The sequence below is a fragment of the Vicia villosa genome, linkage group LG3 (assembly GCF_029867415.1).
Source record: "Vicia villosa cultivar HV-30 ecotype Madison, WI linkage group LG3, Vvil1.0, whole genome shotgun sequence".
NCBI classification, from domain to species: domain Eukaryota; kingdom Viridiplantae; phylum Streptophyta; class Magnoliopsida; order Fabales; family Fabaceae; genus Vicia; species Vicia villosa.
In genome coordinates, this window is record NC_081182.1 from 76,130,892 (window position 1) to 76,153,622 (window position 22,731).

At 37.2% G+C, this 22,731-nt stretch overlaps 1 protein-coding gene and 1 long non-coding RNA gene across 2 annotated transcripts; one reads left to right on the plus strand and one right to left on the minus strand.

Annotated features, from left to right (window-relative positions):
• The first annotated feature begins 717 nt into the window (after positions 1-717).
• Positions 718-17,300, plus strand: LOC131658359 (uncharacterized). The gene is made up of 11 exons (XM_058927665.1): positions 718-999; positions 1,080-1,347; positions 15,440-15,530; positions 15,614-15,741; positions 15,820-15,910; positions 15,990-16,146; positions 16,252-16,409; positions 16,514-16,634; positions 16,716-16,886; positions 16,988-17,062; positions 17,136-17,300. Exons 1-11 carry the CDS (start codon positions 721-723, stop codon positions 17,298-17,300), a joined length of 1,704 nt encoding a protein of 567 aa, XP_058783648.1. The 5' UTR covers positions 718-720.
• Positions 17,301-20,154: 2,854 nt separating this feature from the next.
• LOC131656119 (uncharacterized) lies at positions 20,155-20,629 on the minus strand. Its single transcript, XR_009300000.1, has 3 exons — positions 20,539-20,629; positions 20,353-20,440; positions 20,155-20,264 (listed from the first exon to the last, which is right to left on the minus strand). It is a non-coding gene; the product is annotated as an uncharacterized LOC131656119 (long non-coding RNA).
• Between the last annotated feature and the right edge of the window lie 2,102 nt (positions 20,630-22,731).

Genomic DNA, 22,731 nt, shown 5'->3' on the forward strand with positions numbered 1-22,731 from the left:
TATGCATTATTTACAAATGAATAATAATGTAGGAATGAAATTTAAAAATGACAACTGGAAAAAACAAATTTTTTCCCCAAAACAATTAAAATGAAAATCATAAAATATACTTAAAATATTTCGAAAATCTTAAATAATAATGTGTTATGAATGTTTCATGAAGCAAAATCAATTTTCTAATTATCATAGTAAAATTTCTTTTATAGCATTATGGGACTCCCTATATTTAATCTAATTGAAAATTATTTATCAAAATCTAAAAACATGTTTTAATCATATATTCAAAAATACAAAAGCTATTATAAAAAGAAATTATTTATTTTTGATTAATTTTGTTAATAAATACTTATTGTACTTGTAGTCATATATCTAAAATAACTTAAACATTAATAAATTAATGTCAATTAAAATGTAATCAATTTCATTTATTGAGATCTTAAATTTAATTTATTCCCCTTATGAATTCAAAATTTTTATTATAGTGTTAAAATGAAAATATTAATAATCTATAATATAAGAAAGTTCTATCTTTTTGAACTTTCTATGTGGTGCTGCCAAGTGGCTTAGTCTCACAGCAGAATTTGTTTCTTCTTGATGCGCCATGTGTAATTTTGATGATTAATGAACGTATGTTGTTCCATATTCCACCATTGATGTCTCATATAATTGGCATTAAGTTTGGTTTGTCCATGCAGCTTCTATGCTTAATGAGGACTTTATATGCTTCTTTCCATTCAGCTTCAGCATCAGTTATGGTTATGTAATGAAGAGTGGAATGAAGAGTTTGTAACTCCTACATGGTTTGGTTATTTATGGTATTGGTTGGCTACACTTTTCTGCAGTATCATACCAGTGTTCAATATGGCAAGACCCTTAGCAAAAATATGTGACATCAATGACAGCAAAGAACTTTGGAAAGTTTCTGTTCGTGTGCACCACAAATGGACAGTTGTTTCGAACAAGAGGGAGCATTTTGAGATGATTTTTGTTGATGTATCGGTAATGAAGTGAATTGTTCGGTTGTTTTTACATATATTGTTTCTGGTTTGTTGTATGTTTGATTTTAATGTTTTTTCCAGGGTGGTGACATACATGTTGTTGTTCCTGCACCGCATGTATCTCTTTTTTCTGAAAAAATGGTCTTGGATCATAGTTACACTGTTTCCAATTTTAAGGTTCAGGCTAATGTTGCGGCTTTCAGACCTTCGTCTCATAAGTTTATGTTGAAGTTTACTGCTGGCACTACGGTTACGGATGATAACAACGCTGAAATACCTCCAAAGCCGTTGGTGTTTACTAAATTTACTGATATAATAAACGGCAACTTTAACAAGGATGTGCTAATAGGTAGAATATTTTATCTCTATTCTGTTTGACTGGATTTGTTTTTGTGAGATATTGGATCGAACTCTAGTATGGCCGAAGGGTAACTTCTTGGTTCGACAGGGTTAAGCATGAAGTCGAAGGTTGTTCACATGCTTGTGTCGAAGATGCTGTTAGAACAAGATTTGTTCTTATCAATTATCTTAGTTTTGATGATAACAATAATATGAATTTTGCTTAAGATAATATGGTACTCTAATCCAATGCAATTTCCCTTTCAGGAAATATATAAAGAGTACGCATAATTCAGCGCTCAGAAGATGTGTCTCAAATGGTTCAGCATGCAACATCAGAACATGGTCTGGCAAGACATCAGAAGATGGTCGAAGCAGAATCAGAACATGGGTCTATGGAAGCATCAGAAGAACATGAGATCAGAAGCACTGAAGATCAGAAGATGGTATCACGCAACAGAAGCACTTCAAGATCAGAAGATCAGAAGATGCTATGCACCAAGCTGTTTGACTCTGATGATATTCAAACGTCGTATTCACAAACATCAGATCAGAAGGAAGTACACGTGGCAGACTACGCTGACTGACAAAAGGAACGTTAAAGCTATTAAAGGCTACGTCAGTAGACACAGCGTGAACAAGGCTCGAGGTAGTTGACAAAAGCGTATAACATTAAATGCAATGCTGTACGGAACACGCAAAGCATTAAATGCACTCAACGGTCATCTTCTCAACGCCTATAAATATGAAGTTCTGATGAGAAGCAAGGTTAACGATTCTGCACCAAAACAATTCAAATTAACTTGCTGAAACTCTGTTCAAATCAAAACTCAGAATCTTCATCTTCATCAAAGCTCACTACATTACTGTTGTAATATCTTAGTGAGATTAAGCTTAAACTGTAAGAGAAATATCACAGTTGTGATTATCGCTTTTAAGAAGCATTTGTAATACTCTTAGAATTACATTAAGTTGTAAGGAACTAGAGTGATCGTGTTGATCAGTATACTCTAGGAAGTCTTGGCAGTTGGCTGAGCAGTTTGTAACTAGAGTGATCAGGTTGATCAGTAGACTCTAGAGAAAGTCTTAGGAGTGAACTAAGCCTAGAGTGATCGTGTTGATCAGTAGACTCTAGAAAAGTCTTAGAGGGTATCTAAGCAATTGTTCCTGGAGTGATCAAGTTGTGATCAGAAGACTCTGGAAGACTTAGTCGTGGACTAAGTGGAAAACCATTGTAATCCGTGCGATTAGTGGATTAAATCCTCAGTTGAGGTAAATCATCTCTGCGGGGGTGGACTGGAGTAGCTTCGTTAACAGCGAACCAGGATAAAAATAATTGTGCAATTTATTTTTATCGTCCAAGATTTAAAGTCACACTTATTCAATCCCCCCCTTTCTAAGTGTTTTTCTATCCTTCAATTGGTATCAGAGCGCCGGTTCTAAGGTGCAAGCACTTAACCGTGTTTAGAAAAGATTCAGGAAGAGAAAAACGCTTCAGTAAAAGATGGTTGATGAAAGTGAAAAGTCTACACCTACACCTGCATCTACATCTGGCTCTGCTGAGCAATACAACGGTAACAATGGTAATACTAGACCGCCGGTATTTGATGGTGAAAACTTTGAATACTGGAAAGATAAACTGGAAAGTTACTTTCTGGGTCTAGATGGTGATCTATGGGATCTTCTGATGGATGGTTACAAACATCCAGTAAATGCCAGTGGCGCAAAGCTGTCAAGGCAAGAAATGAATGATGATCAAAAGAAGCTTTTCAGGAATCATCATAAGTGCAGAACTGTTTTGCTGAATGCTATCTCTCATGCTGAGTATGAGAAGATATCTAACAGGGAAACGGCCTATGACATATATGAGTCCTTGAAAATGACTCATGAGGGAAATGCTCAAGTCAAGGAGACTAAAGCTCTAGCCTTAATCCAGAAGTATGAAGCCTTCAAGATGGAGGATGATGAAGACATTGAAAAGATGTTTTCGAGATTTCAAACTCTGACTGCTGGATTGAGAGTTCTTGACAAAGGATACACCAAGGCTGATCATGTAAAGAAGATCATCAGAAGCTTACCCAGAAGATGGGGTCCGATGGTGACTGCATTCAAGATTGCGAAGAATCTGAATGAAGTTTCTCTGGAAGAGCTTATCAGTGCCTTGAGAAGTCATGAAATAGAACTGGATGCAAATGAGCCTCAAAAGAAAGGTAAGTCTATTGCATTAAAATCAAATATCAAGAAATGCACTAACGCTTTTCAGGCCAAAGAAGAAGATCCTGAAGAATCAGAATCTGAAGAAGAAGATGAACTGTCCCTGATCTCCAGAAGGCTAAATCAACTCTGGAAGACCAAGCAAAGGAAGTTCAGAGGCTTCAGAAGTTCAAGGAAATTTGAACGTGGAGAATCTTCTGATGAAAGAAGATTTGACAAGAAGAAGGTCATGTGCTATGAATGCAATGAGCCTGGACACTACAAGAATGAATGTCCAAATCTTCAGAAGGAAAGTCCCAAGAAAAAGTTTCATAAGAAGAAAGGTCTTATGGCAACCTGGGATGAGTCAGAAGATGATTCAGAAGATGAGCAGGCTAACTGTGCGCTGATGGCGACAGAAGATGACGGATCAGAATCTACATCAGAATCAGATTCTGAAGAGGTATTTTCTGAACTTACTAGAGATGAGTTAGTTTCCGGATTAACTGAACTTCTGGAATCCAAGTCTCAGATTTGTATTAAATACAAAAAGCTGAAAAAGCTATTTGAATTTGAAACAAAGAGGCTTGAATTGGAAAATTCTGAATTAAAAGAAAAACTTTTAAAATTATCCAATAATGTTGGATCTCCTTCTGATTCAGAAAAATCCACTCCCAGTCTAAACCATATTCTGAAAGAATATGATTTAAGTTTCAGGAAGTTCTTATCTAGAGGTATTGGCAGAAGTCAGCTAGCTTCTATGATATATGCTGTGTCTGGAAACAAAAGAGTCGGCATTGGTTTTGAGGGTGAAACCCCATACAAACTTGAACCTGTTGATGAAATGAAACTCACATACAAGCCATTGTATGATCAGTTCAAGTACGGCCACTCTCATGATATTAGGCACACTTCACATGCACAAAGTTTTCACATAACACACACCAAGAAGCATGTGACACAACCTAGGAAATATCATGAAACTCATATTAAAAATTATCATGCTGTTCCTCCTATTGCTTATAATGTCAAACCCAAGTTCAATCAGAACTTGAGAAAATCTAACAAGAAAGGACCCAAGAAAATGTGGGTACCTAAGGATAAGATTATTCCTATTGCAGATATCCTTGGCTGCAAGAAGGACAAAGCACAACATGTCATGGTACCTGGATTCTGGATGCTCGCGACACATGACAGGAAGAAGGTCTATGTTCCAAGACCTGGTGCTTAAGTCTGGAGGAGAAGTCAAGTTCGGAGGAGATCAGAAGGGCAAGATAATTGGCTCTGGAACTATAAAGTCTGGTAACTCTCCTTCCATTTCTAATGTACTTCTTGTAGAAGGTTTAACTCATAACCTCTTATCTATCAGTCAATTAAGTGACAACGGTTATGATATAATCTTTAATCAAGAGTCTTGCAAGGCTGTAAATCAGAAGGATGGCTCAATCCTATTTACAGGCAAGAGGAAGAACAACATTTATAAGACAGATCTGCAAGATCTTATGAGTCAGAAGGTGACTTGTCTTATGTCTGTTTCTGAAGAGCAGTGGGTCTGGCACAGGAGATTAGGTCATGCTAGTTTGAGAAAGATCTCTCAGATTAACAAACTGAATCTTGTCAGAGGACTCCCTAATCTGAAATTCAAATCAGATGCTCTTTGTGAAGCATGTCAGAAGGGCAAGTTCTCCAAACCTGCATTCAAATCTAACAATGTTGTTTCTACCTCAAGGCCATTAGAACTCTTGCACATTGATCTGTTTGGACCAGTCAAAACAGCATCTGTCAGAGGAAAGAAATATGGATTAGTCATCGTAGATGATTATAGCCGCTGGACATGGGTAAAATTCTTGAAACACAAGGATGAGACTCATTCAGTGTTCTTTGATTTCTGCATTCAGATTCAATCTGAAAAGGAGTGTAAAATCATAAAGGTCAGAAGTGATCATGGTGGTGAATTTGAGAACAGATCCTTTGAAGAATTCTTCAAAGAAAATGGTATTGCCCATGATTTCTCTTGTCCTAGAACTCCACAGCAAAATGGGGTTGTAGAACGAAAGAATAGGACTCTGCAAGAAATGGCCAGAACCATGATCAATGAAACCAATATGGCTAAGCATTTCTGGGCAGAAGCAATAAACACTGCATGCTATATTCAGAATAGAATCTCTATCAGACCTATTCTAAATAAGACTCCCTATGAATTGTGGAAGAATAGAAAGCCCAACATTTCATATTTCCATCCTTTTGGATGTGTATGCTTTATTCTGAACACTAAAGATCATCTTGGTAAGTTTGATTCCAAAGCACAAAAATGTTTCCTTCTTGGATATTCTGAACGCTCAAAAGGCTACAGAGTATATAATACTGAAACATTGGTTGTAGAAGAATCAATCAATATCAGGTTTGATGATAAGCTTGGTTCTGAAAAACCAAAGCAGTTTGATAATTTTGCAGATTGTGATATTGACATATCAGAAGTTGTTGAGCCAAGAAGCAACGCATCAGAAGCAGAGCTTCTCAGAAGCAAAGAATCTGAAGATCAAGTATCAGCTTCTCTGGAGGATCTAAGCATATCTGAAGAACCATCTGTCAGAAGATCATCCAGATTCATCTCTGGTCATTCAGAAGATGTCATTCTTGGAAAGAAGGATGATCCAATCAGAACAAGAGCATTCCTTAAGAACAATGCAGACTGTCAATTAGGTCTTGTATCTTTGATCGAGCCAACTTCTGTTGATCATGCTCTAGAAGATCCAGACTGGATATTTGCTATGCAAGAAGAACTAAATCAGTTTACAAGGAATGATGTTTGGGATCTTGTTCCTAGACCAGATGGATTCAATATAATTGGCACAAAATAAATCTTCAGAATCAAGCCCAGAATGAGAAGATAAGATACTCTTATATATAAGTATCTTCTGAAACGAAATTACTTTTATTAGAAGTTCTGGTTGAAATCAATTAGAAATTGTGATTCAGTTATTACTAACGTTTTATTGTCTAAGTTGATTCAGAATCTCTTTAAAAGCAAGACAGCTATAACTGGCTATCCAGATGGTAAACACGTGTTCACTATTTCTGGACAAGCGTGCGTGCAGTTGAGGGGACGTCTACTTAGGTAACTGTGCAAATCACATCTTTTGTCATTATTATCTCTCCTCAAGTCACGTAACATTAAATGCTTTTCATCATTTACTCTCTTTCAGTTTTCTTTTTATACTCTTCAAACGTTTCTTTTCCCTCTCATATTTCTCTCTCTCTGCATTCAGTTTCTTTTTCGTCTCTCTCTCTCTTTTCATATCATATACCCTAGCAGTTTCCAATATCTGAAAATTCATCATGAATCCATCGTCAAGCTCTGGGAATCAAGACAATGATAGGAAACAAAAGAGAAAGGCATCTGCTGAACCAGAAACCAAACCTAAAAGAGTTAGGATCTCCTATGACCCTCTCAAAGTGTATCAACCCCTTGATGGTTCCCCTCAATCAACCTCCTCTTCAAAGACCTCCACCACCTCTTCCTCCTCATTCATCCTCTCAGAACCACCTTCTTCACCATCTGATATCTCCTCTCCTTCAACCCTTCCATCCGATATTTCTTCATCTCTCTCACACCCTTTTCCCACCAGAACACCTAATCCCTATAGTGTTGTTCGTCCAGACTTCAGATTCACCATAATCCCTCCAACCCCTTCTACTCAATCCTCTCTGGAGCGTTTACATTCTGATGTAAACGGCTGGTTGGAGATCCTGGGTGCTGCCTACCTTAACCATCTGGATATGTATGCTATGAGCAACCTCTGGGATACCTTTCTTCAGGACTTTCTGGTGAAGGCTACTGACACTAAGAGAAGGATCTTGTCTGAAGCTCCTGGTCCTCGTGGTTGTCAGTTGGAAGTGGGTGAAAGCAGCCACCACTGTCTCATCAGGAACAGAAGCGTTCTTGAAGAGAAGATACCTGCAGATGAGTTGGAAGAAGAAAATCTCTGCAGAGATATCGTGGTGTGGAAACCCCTGTCTTCTGTGCTCTGGTTTCCTGTGCTGACTGGAGATTTTCAGTGGCTGTTCAACTGGTTCAGAATGAACCCTTCTGAAAAAGCACCTCTCATGGTCTTTCCAGTAGTGGTTTATAGTGCTGAAGTTGCTGGTCCTACTCCTCCAACAAACCTAGCAGCTATTCTTCAAGCATTGGAAGATGGAACTTCTGAACTGCCTGAACCAGAATATGCCAAAGCTCCTTCTGAGTCAGACTCAGATGAGGAAATGGAATACGCACAAGCTGAAGATCTTCCAGAAGATCACCCTGCTGAGATTGTTGTCCCTCTGGGCAGAAATACTGGTGCTTCTTCTTCTGGTGAAACCTCAGCTCTGATGGAGACCTTGGAAACTCTTCATCAGAATCAAGCTATGCTGGCTTCTCGTTTGGACGCGCAAGAAGCAGCCAATGCTGAGTTTCGTTCCTTCATGACAAGGCAAGCTACAAGCACTGACGGGATTCATGATGTTCTGGCGCGGATTTTGCGTAGGCTAGGATCTTAGTCTTTTGGTCTTTGTTGTTTCCCTTCCTTGTTGCATCTGTTTTCCTGCATTCCTGTCTTGTAAATCTTTTGATTATCAATGAAAAGTTTCCTTGTGTTTTACATTACAGTAAATGTTTCTATTTGTCTTATGCATCTGAATCTTTTGAAATATTCTTTTTGATGTTATGACAAAAAGGGGGAGAAGATAAATGATAAATGATTTGATTAAATCTATCAGTTGCTGGGTAAAGGCTCCCACACACTCACTAACAAGAACTGCAAGTTCTATATGGTTTAAGTGTTTTGCAGGTACAGAGAAGTGAAGTGAATCTTCAGAAGCAAACACTAGAAGCAAAACCATAAGAAGCATTATTCTGTAAAAGGAATAAGCTCTTGGAAACTGAAGCAAGCTGAGTGCTGTCAAGCTTCAGAGATCAGAAGCAAGAAAGAAGAATGAATCAGAAGCACTGATAATAGAATTTGAATATCATTGTCTATCCTGTTCTGACAAAATTCTATTTGCTCTGATACATATAATGTTATGGCTCTGATACATTATTTGCTCTGATACATTATTTCAGCCTATATGGCTCTGATACATATAATGTGTTCAAACATACATTTTATGTTCTAACTCGTTCATGCTGACTTTTGTCGTTTAGTTTTTGTTCTGTAACATTTCAGGATGTAGAGATGCTCTGATGATGCTCTGGTACATTCAACAATGTTCTGATACAAATCTAGCATGAAGTGATGTTGGTAGACATTCAAAGTTCTGAAGCTATCCGAGGGAAGCAGAAATCAGAAGATGTGAATGTTCTAAAAGATCCAGAAAACTCAAGTTCTGAAGCTGTCCTGAATGGAAGCAGAAGTCAGAAGCTGTGAATGTTCTGAAGATCAAAGAAATTCAAGTTCTGAAGCTGTCCACGATGGAAGCAGGAATCAGAAGCTGTGAGTGTTCTAAGGATCTAAAGAAATTCAAGTTCTGAAGCTGTCCTATGGAAGCAGAAGTCAGAAGCTATGAATTCTCTGAAGGCAGAAGCTTATATGATCGTCTCTACCGAAATAATCAGGGAAGTCTTTTATTAAAGTTCTTCGAGTATTTATTTCAGGGGGAGATTATTTATCTCAGGGGGAGATTGTTAATCTCAGGGGGAGACATATTCATATGCTTATGCTATAGCTGTGTAATTTGTCTTTTGCCGTCTACTCTTTCTGATCGCAAATTCATATCATTTATATATGTTTTTGTCATCATCAAAAAGGGGGAGATTGTTAGAACAAGATTTGTTCTTATCAATTATCTTAGTTTTGATGATAACAATAATATGAATTTTGCTTAAGATAATATGGTACTCTAATCCAATGCAATTTCCCTTTCAGGAAATATATAAAGAGTACGCATAATTCAGCGCTCAGAAGATGTGTCTCAAATGGTTCAGCATGCAACATCAGAACATGGTCTGGCAAGACATCAGAAGATGGTCGAAGCAGAATCAGAACATGGGTCTATGGAAGCATCAGAAGAACATGAGATCAGAAGCACTGAAGATCAGAAGATGGTATCACGCAACAGAAGCACTTCAAGATCAGAAGATCAGAAGATGCTATGCACCAAGCTGTTTGACTCTGATGATATTCAAACGTCGTATTCACAAACATCAGATCAGAAGGAAGTACACGTGGCAGACTACGCTGACTGACAAAAGGAACGTTAAAGCTATTAAAGGCTACGTCAGTAGACACAGCGTGAACAAGGCTCGAGGTAGTTGACAAAAGCGTATAACATTAAATGCAATGCTGTACGGAACACGCAAAGCATTAAATGCACTCAACGGTCATCTTCTCAACGCCTATAAATATGAAGTTCTGATGAGAAGCAAGGTTAACGATTCTGCACCAAAACAATTCAAATTAACTTGCTGAAACTCTGTTCAAATCAAAACTCAGAATCTTCATCTTCATCAAAGCTCACTACATTACTGTTGTAATATCTTAGTGAGATTAAGCTTAAACTGTAAGAGAAATATCACAGTTGTGATTATCGCTTTTAAGAAGCATTTGTAATACTCTTAGAATTACATTAAGTTGTAAGGAACTAGAGTGATCGTGTTGATCAGTATACTCTAGGAAGTCTTGGCAGTTGGCTGAGCAGTTTGTAATTAGAGTGATCAGGTTGATCAGTAGACTCTAGAGAAAGTCTTAGGAGTGAACTAAGCCTAGAGTGATCGTGTTGATCAGTAGACTCTAGAAAAGTCTTAGAGGGTATCTAAGCAATTGTTCCTGGAGTGATCAAGTTGTGATCAGAAGACTCTGGAAGACTTAGTCGTGGACTAAGTGGAAAACCATTGTAATCCGTGCGATTAGTGGATTAAATCCTCAGTTGAGGTAAATCATCTCTGCGGGGGTGGACTGGAGTAGCTTCGTTAACAGCGAACCAGGATAAAAATAATTGTGCAATTTATTTTTATCGTCCAAGATTTAAAGTCACACTTATTCAATCCCCCCCTTTCTAAGTGTTTTTCTATCCTTCAGATGCTAGGGTTGTTAGCATGTTAAATTAGGTTTTAGTGTTTAAACCCTAATTTGTTAAGTTAGCTTGTTTATTAAGTTGGCTTGTGTAATGGGCCTTGTGGAAAAAGCCCATTAGTTAGTATGTTAGGTTTTATTATAAATAACATACTAGTCTCTCATCATTGCTACGCTGCAAATCCTAATTTAGGGTGAGAGAGGTTATTTGTTATTCTTGTAAACTTGTAATCTTGTTTTAAGAGAAAGTAAAAGAATAACAGTTATAACCAATTCTTGTGTTCTTCTTCTCTTCCCTAATTCCCTATTATACTTTGTTCTTGACATCGTTTTTCACAACAAATTGGTGCGGTGAGCGTGGAGAAGATGCCTTCAACAAAGTATGAGATTGAAAAGTTCACCGGAGTGAATGATTTCGGTCTGTGGCGCTTGAAGATGAAAGCCCTACTGGTTCAGCAGGGTTGTTTGGAAGCGTTGAAGGGAGAGGCAGCCATGAATGCTGCATTAACGGCAGCGGAGAAGACAACTATGATCGAGAAAGCACACAGCGCAATTCTGTTGAGCCTTGGTGATAAGGTTCTCCGGCAGGTATCAAAGGAGACGACGGCATCAGGGTTATGGGTGAAACTTGAAAGTTTGTATATGACCAAATCGCTGGTAAATCGACTCTACCTGAAGCAAGCTTTGTATTCATTCAAGATGATTGAAGACAAAGTATTGGCTGAGCAGTTGGATATGTTCAACAAGCTGATTCTTGATCTTGAAAATATTGATGTGAAGATCGATGATGAAGATCAAGCGCTGTTACTATTGTGCGCTTTGCCTCGATCACATGCTCACTTCAAAGAAACTCTCTTGTATGGAAGGGAGTCCCTGACGTTTGAAGAAGTTCAATCAGCCTTGTACTCTAAGGACTTGAATGAACGAAAGGAGCATAAACCTTCGACTGTTGGCGAAGGTTTGGCCGTTAAAGGAAAACTCTTACGAAAGGATGGTAAGTTCGACAAGAAGAAAGGCAAAAGCCAGTCGAAGACTTACAGTGGCGAAGCATCTGGCATTCGATGCTACCATTGTAAGAAGGAGGGTCACACAAGAAAGGTGTGCCCTGAACGCTTGAAATATCATGGAGGTAAGGATAATGGCAACGCTGCCATTGTTCAAGATGATTTCGAATCATCTGATGTTCTTGTGGTTTCAAGCAGTGACTCTAAGAAGGAGTGGATTATGGATTCAGGTTGCACTTGGCACATGACTCCAAACAAAGACTTGTTCGAGGAATTATGTGATCAAAATGGTGGATCAGTATTACTGGGAAACAACAAGGCTTGCAAGATTGCAGGTGTTGGATCTGTGAGATTCAAGCTCCATGATGAGTCAATAAAGTTGTTGACTGAAGTCAGGTATGTTCCTGATTTGAAGAGAAATTTGCTTTCTCTTGGTGAATTCGACAAGAAAGGATATGTTTTCCAAGGAGAGAAAAGTATCTTAAGAGTCATGAAGGGTTCGAAGGAAGTCTTGAGAGGCGTGAAGAGACAAGGCTTGTATACCCTTGAGGCTGAAGTTGTAAGTGGTTCGACAAATGTTGCATCCACGAAACCTTTGTCGAAAACAGAAATCTGGCACATGAGATTGGGCCATGTCAGTGAAAGGGGTCTGGTCGAATTAGGGAAACAAAATCTGCTTGGTGGAGACAAAATCGAAAAGCTAAAGTTTTGTGAACCCTGTGTACTTGGAAAATCTTGCAGAGTGAAGTTCAACAAAGGCAAACAAAGAACACATGGATCCCTTGATTACATCCATGCTGATCTTTGGGGGCCTGCAAGGTGTCCATCACATTCAGGAGCAAGGTATTTTCTATCCATAGTAGATGATTATTCCAGAAAATTATGGGTATTCATCCAGAAGACTAAGGATGAAACTTTTGAGAATTTCAAAAGTTGGAAGACTCTGGTTGAAAATCAGACTGGCAGAAAGGTCAAGAGGTTGAGAACCGACAATGGCCTTGAATTTTGCAATGAGGCATTCGACAGTTTTTGTGCTGCCTCTGGTATTGCAAGGCATAGAACTACTGCAGGTACTCCACAGCAAAATGGTTTGGCTGAAAGATTTAATCGAACTATTTTGGAGAGAGTCAGATGCATGTTGACTAGTGCGGGGTTAAAGAAGGTGTTCTGGGCTGAGGCTGTTTCGACAGCAACATATCTGATAAACAGATGTCCTTCGACAGCGTTAGATATGAAGACACCTGAAGAAGTTTGGTCGGGACATCCACCAGATCTCGACAAACTGAGAGTATTTGGCTGCATAGCCTATGCTCACATTAGGCAAGACAAGGTCGAACCTAGAGCTCTGAAATGCATGTTCATGGGATACCCTGAAGGAGTCAAAGCTTATAGGCTATGGTGCCTAGAGCCAGGTCACAGGAGGTGTATCACCAGTCGAGATGTAGTTTTCAATGAAGCTGAAATGGCTTTTAAGAAAACTGATGATGTTGGTCGAAGTACAGAAACATCTGACGAAGAGCTGGAACAGGTAGAGATTCCTGTTGAGGTGGAGCATGTTGATGCTGAATTGCATATCCCAGATGAAGTCGAAGAAGAAGCAGAAGATGCTGAAGTTGAGGAAACTGACGATGACTACCTATTGTCGAGAGATAGGTCGAGAAGAGTCATCAAGCCACCTCAAAGACTTGGATATGCAGATCTTATAGCTTATGCCTTAATCTCTGCAAGTGAGGTTCTAGACGAAGAACCTAGAGACTATAAGGAAGTTATGAGGAGTCGAAATAAGACTGAATGGCTGAAGGCCATGGATGATGAGATGAAATCTCTTCATGATAATCATACTTGGGAACTGATCAAGAAACCTGATGGGGCAAGGTTAGTCAGCTGTAAATGGATTTTCAAAGTTAAGGAAGGAATTGAAGGAGTGACGTCGAAAAGATACAAGGCAAGGTTAGTTGCAAGGGGTTTCACTCAGAAAGAAGGTGTCGACTTCAATGATGTGTTTTCTCCTGTTGTGAAGCATAGGTCCATTCGAATGTTGCTTGCCATGGTGGCACAGTTCGATCTTGAACTGGAACAGATGGATGTGAAGACTGCGTTCTTGTATGGTGATCTAGATGAAACGATCCTGATGAGGCAACCTGAAGGGTATGTCGAAAAGGGGAAGGAAAATTATGTGTGCAAGTTAAAGAGATCTTTGTATGGGCTGAAACAATCTCCTCGACAGTGGAATAAGAGATTCGACAAGTTCATGGCACGCATAAGTTTCATTAGAAGTCAGTTCGACCACTGCGTTTACTTCAGATTTCGACCTGGTAATTCATTTGTTATTTTGTTGCTTTATGTGGATGATATTCTCATAGCAAGCAACAGTGTTGAAGATGTGATGAGGGTGAAGGCTGAACTCAATAAGGAGTTCGATATGAAGGATCTGGGAGCTGCTTCCAGGATTCTTGGAATTGACATTTGGAGAAATAGAAAGAAGTCGAAGATATGCTTATCTCAAGAGGCATATCTACGGAAGATTCTTGAAAAGTTTGGTATGTCGAATTCGAAGCCAGTTGTGACTCCAACAAACCCTCAATTCAAGCTGAGTATTGATCAGTGTCCCAGTACTGATGTCGAAAGAGTCTATATGAATAGCATCCCATATGCTAATATAGTCGGCTCTTTGATGTATGCTATGGTCTGTACTAGACCCGACATAGCTTACGCAGTCAGTCTTGTAAGCAGGTACATGGCGAATCCTGGAAAGGCTCACTGGCAAGCATTGAAGTGGATTTTAAGGTACATAAATGGGTTTCTGAATAGAGTCCTAATTTATGGTGGAGCCTTGGGTGAAGATAGTAAAGCAGTAATAGAAGGATATGTCGACTCTGATTATGCAGGTTGTATGGATTCCAGAAAATCTATTTCTGGATATGTTTTCACTATGTTTGGCACTGCAATTAGTTGGAAAGCAACACTTCAGAAGGTTGTTGCTCTATCAACCACTAAAGCGGAGTATATTGCCCTAACTGAAGCTGTGAAAGAAGCATTGTGGCTTGAAGGTTTTGCGAAGGAGCTGAAACTTCAAGGTCGAGGTATCACTGTTAAATGTGATAGTCAAAGTGCAATACACCTGTCGAAGAATTCAGCCTATCATGAGCGAACTAAGCACATTGATGTGAGGCTACATTTCGTCAAAGGAGTAATCGAGCGTGGAGAAGTCCAAGTGCTGAAGGTTTCGACTGAAGACAATGCTGCTGATATGATCACCAAGACATTGCCGAGTTGCAAGTTTTTCCACTGTATGCAGTTGATAAAGCTGCATGAAGAAAGCTAGTTTGTTCCCTTGATGTTGTAGAGTTAGATCCAAGGTGGAGATTTGTGAGATATTGGATCGAACTCTAGTATGGCCGAAGGGTAACTTCTTGGTTCGACAGGGTTAAGCATGAAGTCGAAGGTTGTTCACATGCTTGTGTCGAAGATGCTAGGGTTGTTAGCATGTTAAATTAGGTTTTAGTGTTTAAACCCTAATTTGTTAAGTTAGCTTGTTTATTAAGTTGGCTTGTGTAATGGGCCTTGTGGAAAAAGCCCATTAGTTAGTATGTTAGGTTTTATTATAAATAGCATACTAGTCTCTCATCATTGCTACGCTGCAAATCCTAATTTAGGGTGAGAGAGGTTATTTGTTATTCTTGTAAACTTGTAATCTTGTTTTAAGAGAAAGTAAAAGAATAACAGTTATAACCAATTCTTGTGTTCTTCTTCTCTTCCCTAATTCCCTATTATACTTTGTTCTTGACATCGTTTTTCACAACAGTTTTTTATGTGTTGTTTCATTTTAAGGTTTTTTTGGCTGTATGTGTTTTAGATGTCATTGGTATGGTGGAAAGTATTGGTTATTCACAGACCACATCAGGTGCCCGGAAGCAGCAGATTAACATGATGCTGCGTGACGGGGGGTTTGTTTTCATATTTATTGTATAATTTATCAAACATATCTTATGTGACTATGTAGATGACATGGTTTGTATTATTTCTTTAGTGAGAATACTATCAATTGCACGCTTTGGGAATCCTATGCTGAACAATTCATGAAGTTCAAGCAGGAGCGCGGAGATGATTCTGGTCCTATTTTTGTCATGATTCAATATGCTAAAGTCAAGGAACAGGGTTAGTAATTGATCAAGTTTGGTGTTAGATATCCTTGTATTTTGATACAGATGGTTATGTAACATTCTATTTGAATAGGTAAGTTTCCATTGTCCGTGACAAACACGTTTAATGTTACCGTCCTTGGTCTGAATACTGATTTACTGCCGATGAAAGAGTTTATAGAAAGGTATGCTCCCTGGATTTGCTTTTGTGTGGTTTTAATTTTTATGCAATGTGATTGTTACATTACTGTCTTCCTTTGACAGTTTTCCGAAGGATTCCATGATTACGTTGTCTGGCCAGGAGGGTTCCAATTCACAGCTTTCAGCACAGAACTCTGAAAATCAACAGATGACTCCTGTACAGAAATTGCTTTCAAAGGCTGTTGTAATGCCTATTGGGGATATTATAAAACTCAGAACTGTATGTTTGGAAGTTGTTGGCCGTTTATTCTGATTTAGTATATATTTCCATTTTTCCGTTGCATTTGACTGTGTATCGTATTATCTTTTGGTTCCATAATTGCAGATTACATTTTGTGCGACTGTGGGAGAAACTAAAATGCTGGTTGCCTCTCCGTATGGCTGGTATTATCGTGGTTGTCATGCTTGCTCATGTATTGCGCGTGGTGACAGAGCTCCGTTTGAGTGTGAGGCTGGACATTTCACTGAGGCAGAGATTTTTAGGTTAACATCCTTGTCACATGTTTTATGTTATTTCATTTATATGTGTGATTGTCAAGGTACTAAACATGACCTTTTTGAGTGCTCTATGTATACTGCGAATGTAGGTATAAGATTGAGATTGAGGTTACTCATGCCGGGAATAGCTGTAACTTTTTATTTTGGGACCGAGAGTGTGAGTTACTTTTGGGATTGTCTGCTTCTCAGCTGCGTCATACAATGATTAAGGTATTTCCGTTTACATACCATTGGAAAAACATAGACAATTATGCCAGAGTTAACTGATCTTTGTCTTGCAATCTCCTACAGGCTGGCATTCATGATCCCTTGGAATTCCCACTGGCATTGGATCAGATGTTGGATTGCAAGATGGCTTTCAAAGTTAAGTGGCAACCACGTTGGAAGAATGCCTCTGTCGTTATGCTATTGAAGAATGACCCTTTTGTGAAAGAGCTTGCTGATCAGTTTGACCCAGATGAGGTATTTGAATTTAATCTTTGCATGTGTTATGCAAATTAAAATCATTGTAAACTGACTTTGCGCATATAATGATTTTGTACTATGTTTCGAATGATTTGTAGATGAAACAGCCTGCTGTCGAAGCAATGACCACTGTTCGATCCGAACCTAATTTTGTCGTCGTAAGGACGTTTACTGTACTCAAATGTACTCCACTTTTAATGTACTGTTGAATATTAATTGTGTGATGTTTGTTCACTTATGTAACAGGATCTTGATGTGAGTTCAACGCACAACACAAATCCACTTACTCCTACTGGAAAAAGACACTTTCCAGGCGCATCAAGCGAGTCAACAACCTCGGATGCCACATGTGATGGAGAACTTTCATCAAACAAGTTAAAGAAAATTATAAAAATAGAGAAGATAGATTAGTAGTTCCTGCATAATTTTAAGTATGTTTGGGTGTGTTTTTGTTTTATTTCCTTTCCACTTTATTTGTTTTTTGTTTTATCTCACTTATGTATCATAAACAAATCAGACTTGTAAGTCTGATTCTGTTATCTTAATATAAGACTTTTCTGTTTTTCCTTAATCATCTATTCAACTGCTATGAACTTGCCTTTTTACTGAGAAGTCCACACAACTAGCATGCACCGACAAAATGCTCTGTTGAATGTTATAAATAATCAAAATTAATATAGCTGCGCATATGACATTGTATGTATTCTCTTCAAATTGTTGACATTGATTGAATGGGATCACCTACTGAGTTAAATAAAGGTACACATGAGAGTTAGAAATATGTTAATGTCCATTCATGTTCTCATTAATAAGGACTGTTATAATAGGTAATATAAAGATTGTGCATAACGTTTTGAAATTATAATGACAAGACCTTCCATTTGCATTGTATAAAGTATATAGCAGATAATGCTTCACTTATTGCCTCATCCCAATCAACTTTCCAACATACCCCATTAATATTATATCTGTTTGTTTCATAACAGCTGTTATCACAAGAGTAATGTGAATCCATACAGTTTTATATTGTAGATTTCATACAGTTTAATATTGTAATTGGAATTGATATTGTTACTTCCAGGAGGTAACAATATATATGTGTAATAATATTTCAGTTCAACGATGATGTTGCAGACATATGTTGCAGACATGTTACGACAGACAAAGCTTATAATATGGGATGAGCCACCAATGGCGCATAAGTATGCAATAGAATCGCTTGACAGAACTTTGAAAGATGTTATGAGTGCAAACAAAAATTCAACTGATGTATTTGGTGGAAAGGTTGTTGTTTTCGGTAGCGATTTCAAAATACTGATACATGATGAAGAAAAGAAATTCAGGGGGAAAACTACAAATGTTGTGTATAAAGAGGTTTTTAACAATGTCTAAGTTTTAAAAATTAATCACGGTAAATCTGTAACAGCAGTAATATATATTACTAACAGCATATTAGTAATGCAAGTAACAGCAGTAATATATATTACTAACAACATATTAGTAATGCAAGTAACAGAAGTAATATATTTATAGCATAATATCTAAATACCAAAATCATATATATTAATATAAAGGTGGAGCTAAGTCCACCAGGGAATTACAAAATGTTTAATAGATAGATACTTATAACAAACTTTTACATCATTTTTTAATTTTTCAACATTGTTACAAGTATCTCCTTGCTGACGGGATCCTTAATGCTGAAACCCATAGAGTCTCCATCAAGCAGGCACCTTTCCTTGGCAAATTTGTACCAACCACGCCCTAAGAACATCTGACCCTTTTCGGTATGATGAACTTCACATTCATACCTGACTTCTCTTTCCCAGTCAACCAAATCTACAAACCTTGCTCCATTGAGCCAGCGACTTGCCACAATATGCTCAGGAATTTCCTGCAATATTAATATAAAACAACATTACATTATCCCATTAACTGATAGGGAAAGACAATAAGCTTAAAACGAATAATAACTTACAAGAAGACATGACTGAGCCATCTTCCCATTAGCCACATCTTGCTTCCAGATACAATATCGTAACTTAGCAGGCTGCTCTGCATGGCAACTAACATCCTCACCATCCGGTTCATGGCATCTGAAACATAATAGAAACAAACAACATGGTGAATAAATAAATGTGTTATCAAACATTCTAAATTCAAGCATAAAAACGTATACTCAACATAAGCTAATTCAAACATACACAGAGTTATCACAAGTGACAGCTTTCTCCATAGCCATTTGGTTCACCGAGTTTTCTTCACCTGCATGCAACCATATATAACTTTTAAATTCAAAATGTAACAGAACAACCATTCAAATGATATGTTTACCTTTACCTCTCATTGCTTGATCAACACTTCCTTCCATCTTTTCAGAAGTTCGTGGCTTACACTATTGGTTGCAGAGTAATGATGACTGCTTCAGTTTTTAGTGCTTTCAAACTTCCTACACATTACTTATATAACACTCTAAATGGACTCTTCACATACCTGCAACTTTTCCACAGTCCAATAGAATTCAATGCAATTGTTCAATTAGTCTTCTTTGCATTTACATCACTTCAAAACAGTTTTCATTTTATTTATATTCCTCACGAAAAACATTAACTGCCCATAACCCAATTGATCTTTCACATCCCAATATAATATAACACATTACAGGTATTTTATAACCATTTAATATTACCATACTACTCTTTAACATATACTCCTATTAAATTGGATTTTCAACTATTCATAAGTCCATTGTTGTATGTTCACCATTTAGATTTAATAGCCTACCATTTATAGGACCCATACCCCTACTTATACCAACAATAATGAAATTAGGAACCCTATTCTGATCAATTTTAATAGAAATCCTGTTCAATACTTATAATAAGCAATACTTAATTTAAAAACAGATTGGTAATCAATTTTGCATATAAAACCATGGCAGATTAAAACCAAATTTGATAATATTTAATTTAAAACCATACATAGTACCATAATTGTTAATCTTTGTTCACATCCACCATTACAACAAAAAAACAAAACGATAATTCCCATACAAACCAAACTGCCAACAAACAGTCCTATACATCCACCACAAACATTGCCTAACCAACAGCTCTATCAACGATCATCACTGCGCTCCACTGTAACCATAATATCTAACACTGGCGGGTAATAAATCACAAAGTGCACTTTATCTCCTTCTTTCAATTCAGCTGCCCTTACATAATCAAACCATTCTCCATACAAATATGTTTCATTTTTTTTTGGCCTCTTCTTCACATTGCACTCATATGGGTACCCGTTGTCCACATCATTGAGGGTAATCTCTGCCATTCCAGCAAGTCCACATTTGTCTACTATTTCTGCAGGAATATGCTGCACTCATTGACAGACAATATCAGTTACATTACTTCTGTGTATAACACCATTGTGCCAACAACTATAGACTTTGAACACTGCTTACCATAACATTTGAGCAAAACTTCTTTACATCATGAACTTCACGAGTCCAGTATGCTTCTTCCAGCTCCTCCTGTATAGGACTCATTTCCCTGAAATTAACACCACATTTACAACAAAATTCCAACACAACAACATCAGTATACCTATAACTATAATATATTCCCTATCACTTATAAATAAACTTTACCTCTCACTATCAGAAGATATCATTATGTATTCATTCAAATCAGCAGTATCTGATAATCCCACAGAACTTCCTATCCCATCTCCATCATTCCTTCAACACAATAACATACAAACTATTCATTAAACTAAGTTGTAACACATTATTCGGGAAACACATTCAATTTTGTGGAGGTTAAATGGAATTCAATGCAAAAAATAAAATAAAACTATAAGATTACCGTTTATTTTCGACAATACTGGCAGCCTCTTCGACAAGATTCAATCTTTCATGTTGTTTCTTCCATTCCTCCATAACATCCTCATTCTCATGTGACCCACTCAGTATCCTCTCAACTGTGAGCCGCTCCCATGGTGTTTGCAACTCCAACCGATCGGGTGAACTAAAATCAAAACAACATTGTGACCTCTAAATGGATGAATATCTTCTAATAAACTCTGCAAACAACATAAACAGTAACACATGCACATACCTCATTCGAAGAGAATACCTTCTTGGTTGTGACATTTTGTTCTTCAAACGTATCACCGGACCCTGCGTTTCTTACAGCAACAATGCCAAACACAGACTTAAGAAGACACAACCTTTGATTGCCAACACGTTGAAGAGTTATGAAATCCAACGTTTCTTTAATTTTAAATGCCGATGTTATGTAACAATAACAATAATAGGATTCTTTTGTGGGCCTATTAACATATTAGGTCTAACAATTAAATTAGGTATTCTGCACCAAGCCTAACCATCTAAGGCCCAATAAACTTTAATGTCCTATTAACTTACATATATTAACAAACTATAAGGCCCAACATATATTTTTAACCTATTTAAATTATTTTACCTTATTATATTAACTTACACATATATATTCATTTTCTCTATTTTATTTAAGTGCCCTAAAACCCAATGCGCAAGACCGACGGGTACCCGTGGTATGCATAATCCAAATATATTCAAATAAATATTTATCAAAACATCAAAAATATTTACAAAAATTTAAGGTAGACAAATAACTATTAGTTGACCCAAATGACACGGCACCAACACGTACCCGTGCGCATGCACGGGTATCGCACTAGTTTTAATTAAATGAGCTATCTTGACTAATAGCTATCTTAATCTTTAAAAATACACACTCCATTGAACACAAAATGAAAATCATAAAATATACTTAAAATATTATCTTGATTACACCAAAAAAATAAAATTTACTTAAAGCATGTTACATATCAACATGCACATGCACATGTTGTCACACAAATCAAAATGGTTGGATCCTTAAGGATATTTGATCATTCAATCAAGTAGAGAGTTAATAGACCATAGGTGGGTGAGTATATAATAGAAAGAGAGAATAGAGAGACCATAGGTTTATAGTTAACGTAAATAAAAAGTTGTTGGATGACTTTTCAATGTCTTGGAAAAGATAAAAAAATCTAGATTATTGAGGTAAAAGATGTAGTGGGAAGATGTAAAAAAATTGAAATCATTAGGCATGGCAAATGTTGCAAATTAAAATCATTAGGCATGGAAAATAAATGATAAGTAATAATTAGGTGGATGCAATTACCTTTAGGTCCCCGATTATCATTTTCAAATTGGTAATTAGAGGGTTAATTAAAGAATTTACTATAATCTACTTTATTATATTAAAAGTAGATAGATGAATTTATCAATATTTTTCATAAATACTAAATACATTATAAAATGTATTGAATAAAATTTATGCAATTTAAATGAATACTATAATTAAAAATAAAAATTATTTCAGATTATATTAAACAAATACTTTAGTTTCTTTTTACAAATCAGGCTTCTTCTTTTTTTGACAAAAACAAACTTAACGTATTTCATTCATTAAACAAAGCTCAATACAAGGAGGTATCATATTAAGGAAACTACGCCTAGACCAAGAATTGGCCGCCTTAGCTAACAAGTGGGCAACCGAATTCGCTTGGCGCTTAATGAACTTTACCTCAAAGTTCGGAAATAAATGTAACAAATGCTGAATAGACTTAATGATAAAACTAAACTCAGAGGAACCGACATGTTTGTCTTTAAGAGAGTTGACGACCGTTTGACTATCACTTTCAAAGATAACATGAGAGAGTTGAGTTGAGATGGCATGTTGTATTGCTTCCTTCAACGACATGGCCTCAGCTTCGAGAACAGAAAAAAGACCCACATCCCAAGAAACTT